Here is an 18225-nt window from a genome sequence, read left to right on the forward strand (position 1 = left end):
TTTCACCAAAAAAGCAAAATAGATAAAATTATAAGAGTTCTTTACAAGTGGTTAGTTTTACAGAGACTGACTGCTGAAGTTCAAATCTTTTTTCAGTTTCTGATAATATATAAAAATCAAAAATAGAAAATGCTGGAAATACTGAGATCAGGCAGCATCTGTGGAGGGAAAAAAAGACTTAACATTTTAAGTCTGTGACCTTTCATCAGAGCCCCACACATCTGAAACGTCGATTGTTTTTCTCTCCACAGATGCTGCGTGACCTGCTCAGTATTTCCAGAATTTTGTTTTTATTTTTTGTTTTCCTGCATCTGCAGTATTTTGCTTTTGCATCCAGTAATATGAAACTTAAAAGAAAAGCATGGCTAATGTTGTCTATTGTAGACTAAAACAAGTGCTTTAATGATTTGGCTCCTGGGTGATGGTCAAACCATGTGGCATATTATTCTGTTTGCCATGCCTTTGCATCCAGTAATATATATCCTGATCAAAGGGGCATTAAGCAAGGCAAACACAATAAAATGCCAGGTGGTTTGACCATCACCCAGGAGCCAAATCGTTAAAGCACTTGCTTTAGTCTACAACAGAGAACATTAGCCATGCCTTTTCTTTTAAGTTTCATCAGTTCTAATTAAGGTTTCAAAATATTTCACATATGAAGGCTAGGCTTCATCCTTCTTGATCAACAACAAATTACACAACTGCCATTGAGAAACATGAATTCATACTATCCATTCCCCCATTCCTTTTGGTTGGCCTCCAAACAGTATTGTTTAACAGCACAAATAAGGAAGGGGTGGGCAATTTTTAAAAATGATCACATAAGAGATTATAGGTCTTTCACTGCCGGTTATATTTTACAGAATGAGAGTACTAACATGCACCAACTAACCTTGTAGACTTCAGAGAAAAATCCAGATCCTATTTTCTCACAGATGAAATCATCAAGCCTAGTAAGTCTGGAGACAGCACTACTCAGGGCTCTGTACGATGAAGGGAACACTGTCCCTGATTGAGCAACACCACCTTCCCTATTGCCATCAAAATCTTCCAATCGTTCATGTCTTGATGGTAAACCCGCTATCGAATTCCTTTTGTTTCGATCCATTCCAGAGTGTAGCAAAATGGCTTTCACATCTTAGCATCCAGAATTCTTTTCAATGATTTAGTTGGACTCAAACTGAAGGACAGAAAAACATACGTTTAGTAATTCAATAAAAAAATCTACTGGCCTACCTCTCCCCATAACAGCACTAAACACAAAATTACCACTGCTTTTGTTAGCAAGCTAGTGATGAAAAATCTGACAGGAAACCTTTATACTCAGCTTTTCCCCTCACTATTAATTGCTTGTGCATGGGACATCACTTTATAAATTTTCTTCAATATTAGCATTAGGCTCCAGCACAGTCAACTGTGTACTCAGCTTCTCCAGAATTCCTCACGGTGCTTAGAGACTTCCCTCCTATTTTTGTGGTTCCAGTACATTTATTCAAATTATTGCTACAGTTTCACTCCTCACAAGCAATTCTCTGACATTAAACAACTGAATTCTTATCCCCATATAAAAAATTCAAGGACAGTCAATAACCAGAGGACACAAATTTAAGATATTTGGCAAAAGATCAGGGGCAGGAGAGGAGGAGAATTTTTTTTTAAAAATGCAGTAAGTGGTTATGATCTGGAATGCAGTACCCCCATCCCCACTCCCTTTCCGATCCCCCTTTTTTCCAATAATTTATATATATTTTTCTTTTCCTACCTATTTCCATTCTTTTTAAATGTATTTCTATCCATTGTTTTATCTCTACCTTTTAGCCTATTTCGATCCCTTCTCCCCAACCCACCCCCACTAGGGCTATCTGTACCTTGCTCGCCCTGCTTTCTACTCTTAATGTCACCTATTAGCACATTCCTTAGATAATATCACCACCTTCAACACCTCTTTGTCCTTTTGTCTATGACATCTTTTGGCTATCTCCACCTATCACTGGCCCTCTATCCAGTTCTACCTGTCCCATCCATCCACGCCCCCTCCCCCACCCCCTTAAACGAGCTTATATTTCACATCTTTTCTATTTTTCCTTAATTCTGTTGAAGAGTCATAAGGATTTGAAACGTTAACTGCGTTCCTCTCCGCAGGTGCTGTCAGACCTGCTGAGTTTTTCCAGGTATTCTTATTTTTATTTTGGATTTCCAGCATCCACAGTTTTTTTGCTTTTACCTTGAAAGGGTGATAGAAGCAGATTTAAGTGGAAGTAACTTTCAAAAGGGAGCTAAGCATGTATTTCTAAAGGAAAATTTTGCAGGGTTAACGGGAAAAGAGCAGGGTGTGGAACTTTCTGAATAGCTTTCAAAAGAGCCAGCACATGCACAATGGGCTAAACAACCTACTTTTCTGCTGAAACCCAATACCTTTAACTAACAAAAATCTACTGATCTCAGTCTTAAATCTCAATTGACTCAACATCCACAGCCTTTTGGAGGAAAGAATTCCAGATTTCCACTACCCTTTGTGTGCAAAATGTGCTTCCTCCTTTCACTCCTAAATGGCCTAGTTCTAATTTAAAGATTATGCTTCCTTGGCCTCAAAATCCCCACTAGGGAAAAGGAGTTTCACTGCAAATACCCTATCAAATCCCCAAATAATTATAAACACTGCAACTTGATCCCCATTCCACCGTCTAAACTAAATTGAATACAAACCAAATCTATGCAACCTGCCCTAATTCAACACTAAACCCAGTATCGTTATGGAGAATTGGAGATGTACCCCACTTTAAGATCTATATTTCCTGAGATTCGCTGCTCAAAATTGAATGCAGTAATCCAGCCGGGGTCTGACCAAAGAGCTGTGCAACCTCACAATTGCTTCCTCATGTTTGCATTCCAACCCGAGATAAAGACTAACATTCCAAAGTTTACCTTCTGTGTCAGAATGATTTGTATACATGCAGAATTAACACCTTTTATTCTTCGAAGGCTCCTGGTCTCTCACCATGAAGAAAACATCACAATTTGTCTCTTGGGTCCAAATTGGATAGCCTCATACTTCCCCACATAGAGCTGCATGCAGTATAGATCTGCCCAGATTCTGCTTGTACCTTTGTAACTTTCTGCTCCTATCTAAACAACTTAGTGTCATCTGCCAACTTAGATGTACAGCTCTTTATTCCTTCATGCAAGTCACTGGTATAAATTCTGACAAGCAGAAGTCTCATTACAGTTCCTTAGACCACTGCATGCCTTTTGTCATATCCCACCAATTAGAGCATCTCCTTTATCCCTACTCTCTGTCATGTATCTGCCAACCAATTACCAACATATGTCACGAGATTCCCTCCACTGCCACGTGCTTTCATTTTTGTGAAAAATCTCCTCTGCAGAACCTTATCAAATACCTTCCAGCAGTCCATACAGGTAACATCCACAGACACTCTCCTATCCACCATTCTCATACCCTCCTTTTCCAATGATAGAGTCCAGTAATTTTCCACAACTGATGTTATAAACACACTAGCCTTTATTTCTAGCAGGAATAGAATTGAAAAAGAGGGAAGTTATGCTAAACCTGTACTGAACCTTGAGTACAACATGCAGCCATATTAAAAAATGAATAGGGGCACTGGAAAGGGTACAGAGAGGCAAGGGTGATACCCAAAATGCATGGGTATACAGGCTACACTTTTTTCTTGAAAAAAAAAGGCTGAGGGGTGACCTAATAGATCTTTAAAATTATGAAAGATTTTGATAGAGAGGGAATGTTTCTTCATGTGGGGGAAGAGCATAACTAGAGGCCATCAAGAAAAGAGTCACCAAGAAATCCAACAGAGAACTCAGAAGAAACTTCTTCACCCAAAGGCTGGTAAGAGTTTGGAGCTCACTACCACAGGAAGTGGTTGAAATGAATAGTATAGGTGCATTTAAGGAGGAGACGCTAGACAAGCATATGAGGGAGAAGGGAATAAATCATTATAATGGCAAATTTAGAAGAGCTTGGTGTCACATTTGATCCTGAGATGAGCTTCCTGCCATATACTCTTACCATTACCAAGACCACCTATTTCCACCTTTGTAACGTTTCCCAATTTCACCTGTCTCAACTTATCTGCTGTTGAAACTTTAATTCATGCCATTGGTGCCTCTCAGGCAGGCAGGCAGGCACCAGTCAGTCACGGGAAGATGGACTGTGCCCAAGGTGTATATCCCTTCCATACTGAACATTGTCTGTTGTAGCTGTTTCGCACATGGCAATCCCTTCCATAGCTGGCACAATGAACAGCAGTGGCCTAAGGTCGACTGATGGCTTTTCCTTCCAGCAGGTTCTCTTTTCTGCCATCTGGTCATTTCTTTTGTCTTCTGCTTTTTCCACACTCTTCCTGACTGCTTGTCTCCAGGCAGTCCAGTCAGCAGCAAGGACTTCCCATGCATCGACTCCGATCCCAGTTAACTTGAAGTCTCATTTGCAGACATCCTTGTATTGCAGACATGAGCAACTCATTGGTCTCATGCAGATAGCAAGTTCACCACAGAGCATGTCTTTGGGGATGCAGCTGTCATCCATTCGGCTCACACAACCCAGCTAACGGAGTCACCACTCACTCAAGAGGGCAAACATGCTGGGCATCCCTGCACGCTGGTGTATTGCCAAATTTGGCACTCTGTTTTGCCAGAGGATGCTCAGTATTCACTTGAGGCAGTGGAGGTGAAAGCTGTTCAACTGCTTTTCTTGGCTTGCATAAGTTGCCCATGCTTCACAATTGTGAAGGAGGATGCTGAGGGCACCTCTAGAGTTGATTATTCCAACACATTCCTGGCTGGTCTCCCGCATTCTACCTTCTGTAAACTTGAAGTCATCTAAAGCTATGCTATCCTAACTCGCACCAAGTCCTGTACACAGAGCACCCCTGTGCTTGCTGACCGACTCTGGATCCCAGTCAAGTAAAGTCCGATTTTAAAATTCGAATCCTTGTTTTCAAATCCCTTCATGGCTTCACTGCTCCCTTTTTCTGTAATCTCTTCCAACTGCACAACCTCTGAAATGTTAGCACTCATGTAATTTTGGTATCTTGAGCATCCCAATTTTAATCGCTCCACCATCGGTGGCCATACCTTCAGCTGCCAAGGCCCCTAGCTGTGGAATTTGTTCCATACATCTCAGCTCTCCAGAAGCCTTTCCTCTGTTAAGACCCTTCTTAAAACCTCTCTCTTTGACAAAGCTTTTGATCATTTGACCTAATATCTCCTTATGTGCTTGGTCTTGTGTTTTGTTAATTCAGATTATTTTGCCCTGTGGCAAGATGCTGACCTGGTTGATGAGATGGTGCAGCAGTTGGAGTACAAGGATCTACAAATATGGAAGCATTTAGCAAAAATACTATGGTCATAATGAGAGATTTTAGAATCGGGAATTATGCCTTTGGATTAGAAAATTGTAAATATCATTCCATTATTTTGTTTTATAATGCTCCTGTGAAGGGCCCTTGGATGTGTTATTATGTTAAAGGAAATAAAATAATAGAAGTTGTTGTTCTAACATCCACCACTGCTCAGTACAAAATTTTGCAGTCTCTCCCTGTCATCACAATTTGGAATTTTGGCATAAATTAAATGCACTGAGCAGGTTTCAGTGCAGCTTGTAGATTTTTGTCCCACAGCTTCAAAAAGTACTTTGCTTCAAAGTAGTTGCTGAGAATATTGATGTTACTCACAATAAATGCTTGTCATAGAAGAATGAGTCAAAGCTAGTCTTTTACCTCAAGCAGATTTATTCTCAAGACAGGTCTGCAATGTAGCAGACTCTCCCAGCCCTTTCCACACTGCAGTGTTACAGCTGTGAACCAATGTCCACCTCCTGTTTTTTTTTGGAGTAAAACCCTTTTTATTTCACAGTAAATGGTCATAAATTGGGAGCTTCTACAAAAACAGACACTTTAATAATTTCACTGAGCTATACAATGCAATTGTCAGTCAACAAGGAGATTGTTATTGGGCCTTGACAATGTAATTACGGATACATTGACAGTTGACACCCATGGGACTCGCCACAACCACCCTTGCTCTCTATCCAGAATGTGGTTGGCTGCTGTTTGGCTATTGCCATGATGTGTTCTTTTGGTTTACTCAATAGCTGGTTGAGCTTGCTTTTCTCTTGTTGGCCTGGAACTGTTGCTGGTAAAGCTGTTGTCAATGACACCTCCGTTCTCTGTAGAATGTTGCTGGTGTTCCCATGATGCTGTGTTAAACCATGTTAAACATCAATTTCCCAGATAACCAACAAGCAGTAGCTATGGAAGTAAAGCATATAACAATCAAAAAACATTCACACATGCTGCTTTTTGGTTTTCCATTCTATCAACAAAATGCAGACGGTTAAGGTGCGTGTGCACATGCCATATAAATGAGTTGAAATCACATGCCCAACAATTTAGAATTCCAAAACATCAAATTCTGAACAATTCTTTCATGTATATGAAATTTATTACCTCGGCTAAGTCACAACCCGCTTCAATTTAGCCACTGTTAAGGTCACCAAGGCAGCAAACATTTTTCAGGTCAGTGCCTCGAGGCTTATCCAAACTGAACCAATTATTTAGCATTTACTTCAAGTGTTGCAGTAGAAACTTTTGCAAGGTAAGTTTTACATATTGTAAAGATACTGAAGGCTAATTTTGTGATCTGAATACTTCAAGATGTCAATAATTTCTTTTGTACAATTTTTAAGTCCTCTGACGACACCTCGTGGTGTTATGTCAGATCCACTTTAATGGAAATATAACAAATGGACACAATAATGACATACTGCAACTTTCTTCTCTCTAGGTAAATGGGATTGCAGTGTACCCTGATCAGGATTCTTTTTCCAAAGTCCTTCCATCAATGCCACCTCATAACTAGGCATTAGCATACGTAAACGATAAAAGGTGACTCATGTTGAATTTTTCCTAACTTATTTCTTAACCTTTCTTATGGGGAAAAATATTTTCCACTGGTAAATACTAGTGTCTTCCAAAGATCATGAAATCCGCAAGTAATAAATCATGATCACAAAATCACATACAATGCTACCATAACAACACCAGACCACAGCAAGGCACTGCGTCATCCTGCCATCTCCATCCATAGTCTATTTAACTCCTCAAGCCTGCTTTTGCCATTCAATAAGATCAGATGGATGTAAAGATCCATGGGCACTACTTTGGAGAGGAGTAAGGAGTTATCCTTGGTGTTCTCTGGCCAATATTTATCCCTCAATCGACATCACAAAATAGATGATCTGGTCATTATCACAGTGCTGCTTGCGGGAGGTTACTATGTACAAATAAGCTGCCATTATTACAGTCACTACACTTCAAAAGTACTTCACTGGGACAGCCTGTGGTCACGTAAGATGCTACATAAAATGCAAGCATTTCTTCCTTTACCATCAGACTACTGCTACTTCTTTGGCAGTCCCTCAAGATTGAGGATGACTTGCTTCCACTCCAATTTGATGGGTTCTGAAATGACTGATAAGTTTTATGTGCAATCTGCAGACTCTGCCAAATGTGGGAAAGATGATACTTGAAGGATTGGCTAGATGGATTGTTTGGAGGTTTGTACACTCCCTCCAATGCCTCGACTTCACCTCTGCATGCTCCTAACAAAGTCTCTCCAGGTGTTTCATGCCTTCCCGAATGAGCCTTCTCCATTTTTCCAGTGCTTTTGAAGGTGCTTGCTGTAGGTTGTCCAAATCTCCGAAGCATATAGAAGCACATGGATCACTGGTACCTGGTAAATTGGACTACTACTTCTGGTCAGGAATGCAAACATTCCTTAAATTTCTCATTGAGAGATTGGCATTTCACCACTGTAGGAACAATTACACAGAATGGACTAAAATGTTTCTTTACTCAAAGTAACTTGCATCAATAAATTGTGTTACCTAAATTGCCAGAGACAAAAAAAAATCCTCACCTACATTTTAAATCTGAAAAACAACAGAAAACGTTGGAAATATGCAGCAGGTTATGGCAGCATCTGTGGAGAGAAACAGAGTTAATATTTCAGGTCTGTAACTTTCTATAGTTCTGATGAAAGGTCAAAGATGCAACAGAGTTTGAGCAAGGGGTGGGTGGTTCAAGAACAAAAGGAAGGTCTGTGATAGTGTGGAGAGATTGAAGGGCAAAAGAGTTAGTCTTCCAGGGCCGAAGGGAATGGTAATGGGGTAAGAAAAGGAACAAAAAAAATGACATTCAATCCCTCCAGTCTTCCACCCTACCAAGTGGGTTGCCAACTATGATTATCACAGAATCACAGTGCAGAAGAGGCCCTTCAGCCCATCGAGTCTGCACCAACACGTGAGAAACACCTGACCTACCTACCTAATCCCATTTACCAGCACTTGGCCTTGAACGTTATAACGTGCCAAGTGCTCATCCAGGTACTTGTTAAAGGACATGAGGCAACCCACCTCCAGCACCCTCCCAGGCAGTGCATTCCAGACCATCACCACCCTCGGGTAAAAAAGTTTTTCCTCACATCCCTCCTAAACCTCCTGCCCCTCACCTTGAACTTATGCCCCCTCAATACTTACCCTTCAACTAAGGGGAACAGCTGCTCCCTATCCACCCTGTCCATGCCCCTCATAATCTTGTAGACCTCGATCAGGTCGCCCCTCAGTCTTCTCTGCTCCAACGAAAACAACCCAAGCCTATCCAACTAAATTAAATGCATTCCTGGAGGTTTCTTCACATGATGAGTCCCACACTCCAGCCATTAGTCAGCCAACACATCCGTCCTCGTGACGCACTGCCTTCCTACACCAATTGGAAAACAACAAGACTCAATAGTCAATTGGATGATGCTTGACTGTCAGCCAAACAAACAGTCTTTTTGCTCCAATTTTCAAAATTATTATAGCTGGCAAAGGGAAATGTTTAAAGAAAATTTTTGTTTTAAATATTCCTATGATCTATCTCCGGAGTTGCACATGGCAGGATCCTGGGAGATTGATCTTCAATTCCTGGAGACTCCAGGCCAACCGTGGAGGATTGGCAATCGAACCTATCACATACCTTCCTTTTCTCCCTGTACTACCCATCCCCTGCTCAAAACCTATTACATTTCTAACATTCCCCAGTTCTGATGAAAGGTCACAGACCTGAAACATTAACTCTGTTCCTCTCCACAGAAGCTGCCATAACATGAGTATTGGTAACATTTGTTGTCTTTATTTCAGATTTCCAGCAGCTGCAGTATTCTGCTTTTTACTTTTTATCTACTTTGTTTAGAATAAAAATAAAGCAGTACAAAATAACTTAAGGCTAACAGAATGTGCTCTTTTCAGCAGCTTAACTTGTTTCTATATGAGCTATCCCATAGCTGGAATCAAACATAATTTTGTGGATAATAATTGGTAGCACTGGCTCAGCCAATTTATTTATAATTTACAATTAAGTGAAAGTATTTTGCAGCAAATACAAAGCTGTGATGAAGAGAAGAGCGCTATGCAATGGTGGCTTGGCATAATTGTGATTTAATGCTCCATTTCTATGACAAGACTAACAAAGATGAAGTAGTTTACAATGGCACAAGACCCATTCAAAAGGGGATTTTCTAGAAGCTAAGGTAGAAACAGTACTGTTTGGTGTTAAAACTGATGAATTGCTTTTGGCCAAAGGCAGGCTAAACTCAGTCCATTTACACAGATCAGCAATGTAATTTGACATTATTTGTCTTTCTGCACTTTCCTCTGACGTCAGGAGAGTAAAATTGCGAATGCAATTTTGCTGTAACTACACAGTTTTTCAAAAATGTCTGAATCTGTTAGCATTACAAGGTACGTAAATGTAGATATGGTATAGATCAGCCATGATTCAACTCAGGCTTGTCTAACCTCTAGCCCGCAGGCCAAATCCGACCCACCAAGGCACTGCATCTGGCCCACAGCGCCAGTGTTCAAACTACGGCTAAGTTCAATGAAAAATCCTGCAAGGAGCTGCTCCTCCAAACTCAGGCCATTTCTGTCCCATGCTGCTGCTGATAGGCTCACTGGCGAATCAGGGTGAAGTGAGGAAACTCGTCTCTTCACACCGTTCCGAATTCCTCCTCTGTGGTAAGATGTGCAAACCTCTCAGGCCCAGGTGGAGAGTGAGCATCTGAGAGAGCGAGAGTGCAAGTGAGAGTCTGTGTGAGTGACAGCGCGAATGAGCAAGAGAGAGTCTGTGTGAGCGAGAGCATGAGTAGGTGAATCTGGGCCAGCAAGTGGACAAGAGCAATAACCCAGAGACTGGGAATGAGCTGGGCACACACACTCACCCTTTTTTCCTCCACCCTCCCCAAACACCTATCCACAAAGCAGGCCAGGAGAAGAGGCAAGCCCAGGCTGAAAATGCAACCTGCTTCTCATTTGAAAAAGAGACAAAGAAGAAAACACATTTAAAAAAAAAATTCTAGAAATAGCAGTGGTCTCAATATGTTTTCACAGTAAATAAATTAACTATAAATATCTGCTCTTAAAGAAATGTCAATGTTAACAGGTTTATCTCATTAAAAATCTATTTCACTTTTATAAAGGTATTACATTCAAATTTTTAATTGATGCCATTTTATATGCATTTAATGCTACTTAGGGAGTAGGGCGAACAGATATAAAGCTTTTTTTGTACACACAATGACCTTGAAACACCGCTGATGCAGTAGATTCTTTGAGCACATCTAAAGCTCAAGAGAGACAATAGACAAATTTAAAATGGACATCCTCCTCGCCAACCATAACAGCCATAATTAGAATCCCCATTGTTGCTATTAGTTTTCTGAGAGCCTACGTTTTAAGCACAACTATATCACTAGAAGCTCAAAGCACCAAAATTTGGAAAAGCAACTTTGTACTATAAAATTAAGGACAGAAAAACAAATGCCACGAGTCAAAAATGATTTCACTTGAATCTCATTACAAGCTGCAGTAATTCCTGTTCTGTCACTATGCGGTTATTTTACAACCATTAAAGAAATACAACAAACCATTCATTAAGATTACCAAACAACCATCATCAGGTAAATGGATTCCAGGTAGCACAAGTGCATGAGTACTATTTTAACATCCTGATTAAAAAAGATCAAAGGGAAAAATTACTTGAAGAACTTTCATCTTTCAAATGCAGTTCCTCTAAGATGCATACCCTCAGAATGAAAATGAATAAATTCATCCCACTTGTTCTTCTCTCAGAACTTTGAATGTCTTTCTCTCTCTTTCCCACAACCAAAACCTAAATTTCTCCACTGCTTGAAAGCAGAACAGTAGCATGAAATAAACTTGTCAGCATTGTTTAAAGTGGTAACATACACTAAAGACTACCAACTCAAATTGCCACTCAGGTTATGCTCAACCCCTGGATTCCTCATTTTATAATCTCATCCACGGATTTTGTGAAAATTGCTCATTATACATAACAACTTGCATTGAAAGGACCTTTAATATAGGAAAAATTGCCAAAGGTGCTTTGCAGAAGCTTAATGCAAAAAATTAAAACCAAAGGAAAAGCAGATACCAAGAAGGGCAATAATCAGTTTGATCAAAGAGGTGGGTTTTAAGATCTTAAAAAGGAGAGTGAGGTGGCCCATCAGAGCTTCTAATCCGGCCCACGACTGCACCAGGAAAAGCACCGCAGTCATATGCTAAGCAACAGTGAGAGAAACCATGCATGCATCAAAAGAAGCCATGAGAGCTGAGTTCATATGTACAACTTTTCCTGACAATTGGCTGATTGGCATCAGTAGTTGTGAAAATAAAATGCAGATCCAACCAATGGACAGCTCCAAGAGAAGTAGTTCAAGGCCAATGGAAATACTTCCAGGTAAGTTGAAGTTGGCCAATAACCAGAGGCAGGTTTTCTTGGAAAGTGCACACAGTCCCCATGTTAAAGGAGACTAGCCCACATGTAGAAGCAGTGAGAGATACGTGTGCATTCAAGATTACTTATTAGATTATTGCAGCCTTGATTTGCTTTTCGGTTTTGCAAGATTATGCACAGTAATTTCAAAACTTCAACTTATTTTTCACTTCAATTTTAATACTCTTTACAAAAAGTTGTCAACTCATAGTTCTGTTTCCCCATTTTTCTCATTACCTCGCTCAAGCTGCTGATTCTGAGGTCTGGTACCATGGGTACTGGCAGGATTTGAACCAGGGACCTTCAGTCTGCACTGGCATCGTAACACACCGAAGGGTGTTTTCACTCAAGAGAATGGTTACCCATCTATTTTTAAAACTCTTCATCTGTGCATAAATCCTGTCAACTTTTTATATTATAAATTCCTGTAGCCCAGGGGTGTCCAACTTTTGAATGAAGGGCCACATTTCGAATTCTCTCATTCATGGGCCAGTGAAAACATTTTGGAAAGATAAAGCAGTAGAAATTTATCTTGCTATTAATCAAAACAAAAATGCGCATTCTTATGATCAAGCTTCAAATGAGAAGACTAATTTTTAGCTTACTTTCTCACCACTATACTGATTTGAGATATCTGGCATTGTTTTTGCTTGCACAGATGTAGTGAGGCAGAGTATTCTGGATAGATGTCCATCTGTCAGGAGTTATCAATTTTGTTTTGACGTTCTTCATTCTTGAAAAAAGCTGTTTTCACCAATATGTGCTGCCAAACAGTGCAATGAACCAAAGGGCATGTTTTGATAGATTTGGATAAGACTGAGAGGGAACATATTTCACAGTTAAATATTAATATTTATATTTTATACTAATATTTATATTTTATATTTATCAGAAGGTTATGTTCTGCAAAAGCTCTCTTCATGTCACTGTCATTTTGGATTTCAATTAGTTCCAGTCGGGATATGTCAAAAGCATCAGTTTTCAAATGGATCTGCAGACAGCTTCAGCTCATCACAGGCTGTAATCAAGGGAGCCGCCATCTTTGTTTTGACAAGTATTATAGTTGGCTGCTGTTCAAGATAAATACCAGGTACATGCCGATACTTGAAATTAAGAACTTTGAAGTTGATGTAACGATAAACTCAGCAGTTTGGTTCAAAGAAGAAAAAGTCTGAAACTCACATGGCCTATGTTTTTCACAACTAATCAGCACAAGTTTTGAAATATTGGCGAGCCAGACTCTATCAGCAACCCTGATTTTATAAAGGCATCATGGATGTGGAACTTCAGTTAAGTGGGGAAATGAGAAAAAGGTTGTTTTCATCAGAGCAGTGAAAGTCAAGTGTATATAGGAATAAAGGTCTTTAAAATCATGAAGGGTATTGATTAGGTAAATAAGAGAAACCTTCTGGTGGCAGAAGGGTCAGCTATCAGAGGACACAGATTTAAGGTAACTGGCAAAAGAACCAGAGGGTAGAGGGTTTGTTTACTCAGCCAAAACTAGATCTACAATTCTTTTGGTGGACAAAGGATTGAAATATTGAAGCATGAAATGCTCATCTGCAGTGAGTCCCAAGATATGCATATTTGAAGGTCTCCTTCAATATCTTGGTTTAACATTGAGATGAACACCTCCATGATTAACTATTTATGCACTTCCAGAAATCAGAGCTAAAAAAGCATCTTCTGTTCCTCCCGGATGTGCACCAAAGATTTAATTTTTTAGACGAAGTTTGATGAATGTAATAGGAAATGAAGAGTATGTGGTTTCAGATTAAGGTTTTGTGCTTCGAGAAAATTGAAAATTAGGAACATGTTCCCTAATAGGCGTGAATCAGATTTTGGATGCACTTGGTAGCTTCTCTTTTAAAATGTGTCGTGAGGTTATTAAATTCCAGCTCTAGGAAGGAGAGGTAGAGAGAGGATAGAAGATGTGGTGACTGCCTCAGAGATGCCTTTTGGTCTCTCCTGTTTCGCTTTACTGTTTTTTTTCTCCTTGATGGTTCTTGCAAACCACACCGTAGATCATAATAAAGCAGCATTTATATTGATAAGACAAGAGCAAAGTACTGCAGATATTGGAAATCAAATAAGAACAGAAAATGTTGAAAGTACTTAGCAGGTCAGGCAGCATCTTTGGAGAGATGAGTGTTAACGTTTCAGGTCGATGACCTTTCTGATGAATGCACAATAAATGCCATAACAAATTTTTATGGTAGCTGTTGATAACAGAATTCATTTTCTGCACTATGTCAGTAGTTGATTTCAGTTTGAAATGTCTGTCCACCTAAAATTTCCACAGCTTACCAATTTACTAGGCACATAGTGTGTTGCCAAAACAAAGCAATTTGCTACGCCCTATAATGAGTGCTGCAAAAAAAAAAGGAAAGTGTACGATGGTGTTGGGTTTCCAACAAAGAATGGCACGCAAAATATTTTTTCCACAAACGTGGACTCAAAGGCTGTATGCCTCTTTTGTTAGGATAGCACTGCAGTGTTCAAGAAGTTCAATTTGCATCACTATTTCTCAAAAAGTCCCAATTATGGCTATAACTTAACAGCTGATGAAAAGGACAAGAAAAACAGAGAAAAATCACCATTTATTTTTCAGCTCAGCAAACATTTTTGCGTGATAGAGTTCTCAGGAAGTCACTACAAATGCAAGTTATGCTCTGGCGTTCAAATATTGGTAAACAAAATGAGCCTTTTGTAGAAAGGGCGTTTTTGAAAGAATGCAGGGTCAATATTGCTGGCATGCTCTGCCCCAAGTGCCAAAACAAAAGTGAAAATATTAGTTTGTCACAAAGAACTATTACGCGCCGTGTGGAGCTGATTTACTTGGCTTCTGAGCTGAAGAAAGCAGTGTTTCATGATGCTTCCATTTGCTCTCGACAAAGACATACATCAGCTCTTTATCTTTAATCAAAGAAATTAAGAAATTTGAAATCAGAGAACAAATTCTATCAATGGAATCAATGAAAAGCATAAGAGTATCTGATTTGTACTATATTAAACATCTGAAGCTCCCTGGAATAAACCGGATCAGCAAATTTAACAGGAAAAACGCAGGACATTTAAAAGAATTCAGGACAAATGAATAGGCGACCCTGAGAAAAAGGTGATTTTTCTGCACCGTATTATACATCAGGGGACCCACTACAAAAATAACCTAGACATCAGTCATGTTGTTCACACAGTGGTGAAGATAATGAATTATTAAGACCAAGGGGGCTGAAACATCAGCATTCAATTCCCTTCTTGAGACAATGATGCTGAACACCAGGACTTACTTTAGTATGAGAGGAAGCTAGATAGAAATATAAAAACAGATAGCAAGAGTTTCTACAGGTATTTAAAAAGGAAAATATTAAGTAGAGTGAGTGTTGGAGCTCTAGAGAGTGGTCAGTGGGGAGCTAATAGTAGATAATAACGAAATGGTCAGTGGGGAGTTAATAGTAGATAATAACGAAATGGCAGAATATTTTGCTTCTGTGTTCACTATACAGGATACAAAAAAATTTCAGTAATAGCTGCAAATCAGCTGGTGAACAGGAGAAAGGGACTTGGTGAAATTGAAATCACTAGGGAAACAGTACTGAGCAATTGATGGAGTTGCAGGCTGGCAAGTCTCCGGATCCCAGTGGACTAAATCCTAGGGTCTTAAAAGAGGTGGCTAATGAGGTAGTCGATATGCTGGTGTTAATTTTCCGAAGCTCACTAGATTCTGGAAAGGTTCCATCAGGTTGGAAAGTAGCAAATACAACCCCTCTATTCAAGGGAGGGAGGCAGCAAACAGGAAACTATAGGCAGTTAGCTTGACACCTGTCGTGGAGAAGTTATTAGAATCGATCATCAAGGAAGTTATAGCTGAGCATTAAGAAGAGTTCAAGGCAACAGGGAAAAGTCAGCATGGATTTGTGGAAGGAAAATCATGTTTTACATGAATTTTTTGAGGAGTAACATGCGCAGTGTGTAAAGGGGGGCCTGTAAACGTACTGTAATTGGATTTCTAGAAGGCATTTCACATGGTGCCACATCAAAGGTTATAATGGAAAATAAAAGCATATGGTGCAGAGGATAACATATTAGTATGGACAGAAAGCTGAGTGTATGTATAAATGGGTCTTTTTCGGATTGGCAGGATACGACGAGTGGAGTCCCACAGGGTCTGTACTGGGGCCTCAACTTTTTATAATTTACTTCAATGACTTAGATGAGGGGAGTGAAGACATTGTAGCTAAATTTGCAGACGACACAAAGACAGGTAGAAAAGTATGTTGTGAAGAGGACAGGAGGAGGTTGCAGATGGATATGGATAGGTTGAGTGAGTGGGCAAAGATCTGGCAAATGGAGTTTAATGTGGGAAAATGTGAAGTTGTTCACTTTGGCAGGAAGAACAAAAAAGCAGAGTATTACTTAAATGAAGAATGGCTGCATAATTCTGAGGTGCAGAGGGATCTCAGTGTTCTAGTACATGAGTCACAAAACGTTAATATGCAGGTACAGCAAGTAATTAAGAAGGTTAAAGGAATGCTATCCTTTATTACGAGAGGGAATGGACATAAAAGCACGGATGATATGCTTCAGTTATACAGGGCATTGGTGAGACTGCAACTCAAATAGTGTGTGCAGTTTTGGTCTCTTTATTTAAGGAAGGATGTAAATGCATTGGAGGCGGTTCAGTGGGGGTTTACTAGATTGATACCTGGAATCAGTGAGTTGTCTTATGAAGAAAGGTTAGACAGACTTGGGCTTGTTTTCACTGGAGTTTAGAAGAGTGAGGATGATTTGATTGAAGTATACAAGATCCTGAACGGCCTTGACAAGGTGGACATCAAAAGATGTTTCCTCTTATGGGTGAGTCCAGAACTAGGGGGCACTGTTTTAAAATTAGGGGTCAAACAGAGGTAAGGAGAATTTTTTTCTCTGAGGGTTTTACAACTTTGGAACACTCTGCCTCAGAACGTGATAGAGGCAGGGTCATTGAATATTTAAGGCAGAGGTAGATAGGTAGATAGATTCATGTTAGGCAAGGGAATCAAAGGGGATAGATGGGAATGTGGAAATCGAAACACAAGATGATCAGCCATGATCTTATTGAACGGCAGAGCAGGCTCAAGGGGCCAAATGGTCTACTCCTGTTCCTATTTATGTTCTTATCTTATACCAAAGTCCACTGGCTCAGCCTAGGAAAAGTAACACACTGAGTCTGGGAGCTTAGAGATGAAATTCTCACTTTTCTGGAGATGCAGGGGAAAAGATGATTTCCCCAAATTAAGAATTTCCAACTGGGTATGCAGCCTCACTATTGATATGATATTGTGGCATATTTAAATGAACTTAATGTGAAGCTACAAGGCAAGAATGTGTCTGCACACAAATTGCATTCCAGTGTGAAAGCTTTCAAGGCCAAGTTAGTCTTGTTCTCAAAATAAATGAAGAGCAAAGAATTTGTTAATTTTCCACTCAAATACTTGAAAGTATCTTTACAGCAAACAGTATTTGGTTTCCTTATTATACGTAAGGCATTATGATATAATTTAAGTAATAGTAAAAGGTTTACTTTTCCTTTTGTTTACTTTTCTTCATTATAATTGTTCATTTGTTGAGCATTTATGGCCAGCCCTCCCATACAATTTCCATACCCAAATCGGGCCTTCTGGCCAAAAGATTTGTCCACCCCGATTTACAAAGATGCACTGCAGCAACTCACCAAGGTTCCTTCAACAACATCTCCCAAATCTGCAACCTCCACCATCTCGAAGAACAAGAGCAACAGATACAGGCGGTGGTGTCCCCATGCAAGTTCCCAAGACACACATGATTCTGGCTTGGAACTATATCACTTCTCCATCATTGTCACTGGGTCAAAATCTAGGAACTCCCTCCCTCCAAAACTGTGGGTGTACCTGCACAATGAGTATACCAGTTCCAGAAGGTGGCTCAATACCACCTTCCCAAGGGCAATTAGGAATGCACAATAAATGCTGGCCTTGCCAGAGATGCTCACATCCCAGAAATGAATAAAAAAATATTTGTGCAAAGAGAATCAAGCAAAGGCAGTTTCCCTCAACTGGACACTGGAGGATAGATATTGAAGAAGGATGGTGTGGTCATCCATCTAAAAGATTGTAAAGAGATCAAAAATGACAAGGAGAGAAAGTGCATCATCACCACAATCATAGGGGAGGTCATGTAACTTATTATAGCAGAAAATAATACTTCTCTAGCCTGAATTAAGACTCCATTCACCATTGTAACACCAGATTGAAGAAATTCAAACATGAAATTGCAAGGAAAATGATTACAGGTTTGGGATGAAACAATATGCCCAAGGACCTCAGAAAGAAAG

The 18225-nt window shown here is 39.8% G+C and overlaps 1 protein-coding gene across 8 annotated transcripts in view; it reads right to left on the minus strand.

Moving 5' to 3' along the window:
- The window catches only part of tesk2 (testis associated actin remodelling kinase 2), a 124388-nt gene that overhangs the window by 89952 nt on the left and 16211 nt on the right, over positions 1-18225 (minus strand). For 2 of the 8 annotated variants that reach the window (XM_041208083.1, XM_041208082.1), the window contains exon 2: positions 893-1180. In XM_041208083.1, coding sequence (XP_041064017.1) covers positions 893-1108 — 216 coding nt within the window. In that variant the 5' untranslated portion in view covers positions 1109-1180. Of the gene's footprint in view, positions 1-892; positions 1181-4045; positions 4065-4094; positions 5457-5756; positions 6288-7956; positions 8020-18225 lie in introns of those variants that run through there. The other 6 variants (XM_041208084.1, XM_041208087.1, XM_041208085.1 and 3 more) reach the window with 6 other exon arrangements.

Source organism: Carcharodon carcharias, chromosome 16 (genome assembly GCF_017639515.1).
Source record: "Carcharodon carcharias isolate sCarCar2 chromosome 16, sCarCar2.pri, whole genome shotgun sequence".
NCBI classification, from domain to species: Eukaryota; Metazoa; Chordata; class Chondrichthyes; order Lamniformes; family Lamnidae; genus Carcharodon; species Carcharodon carcharias.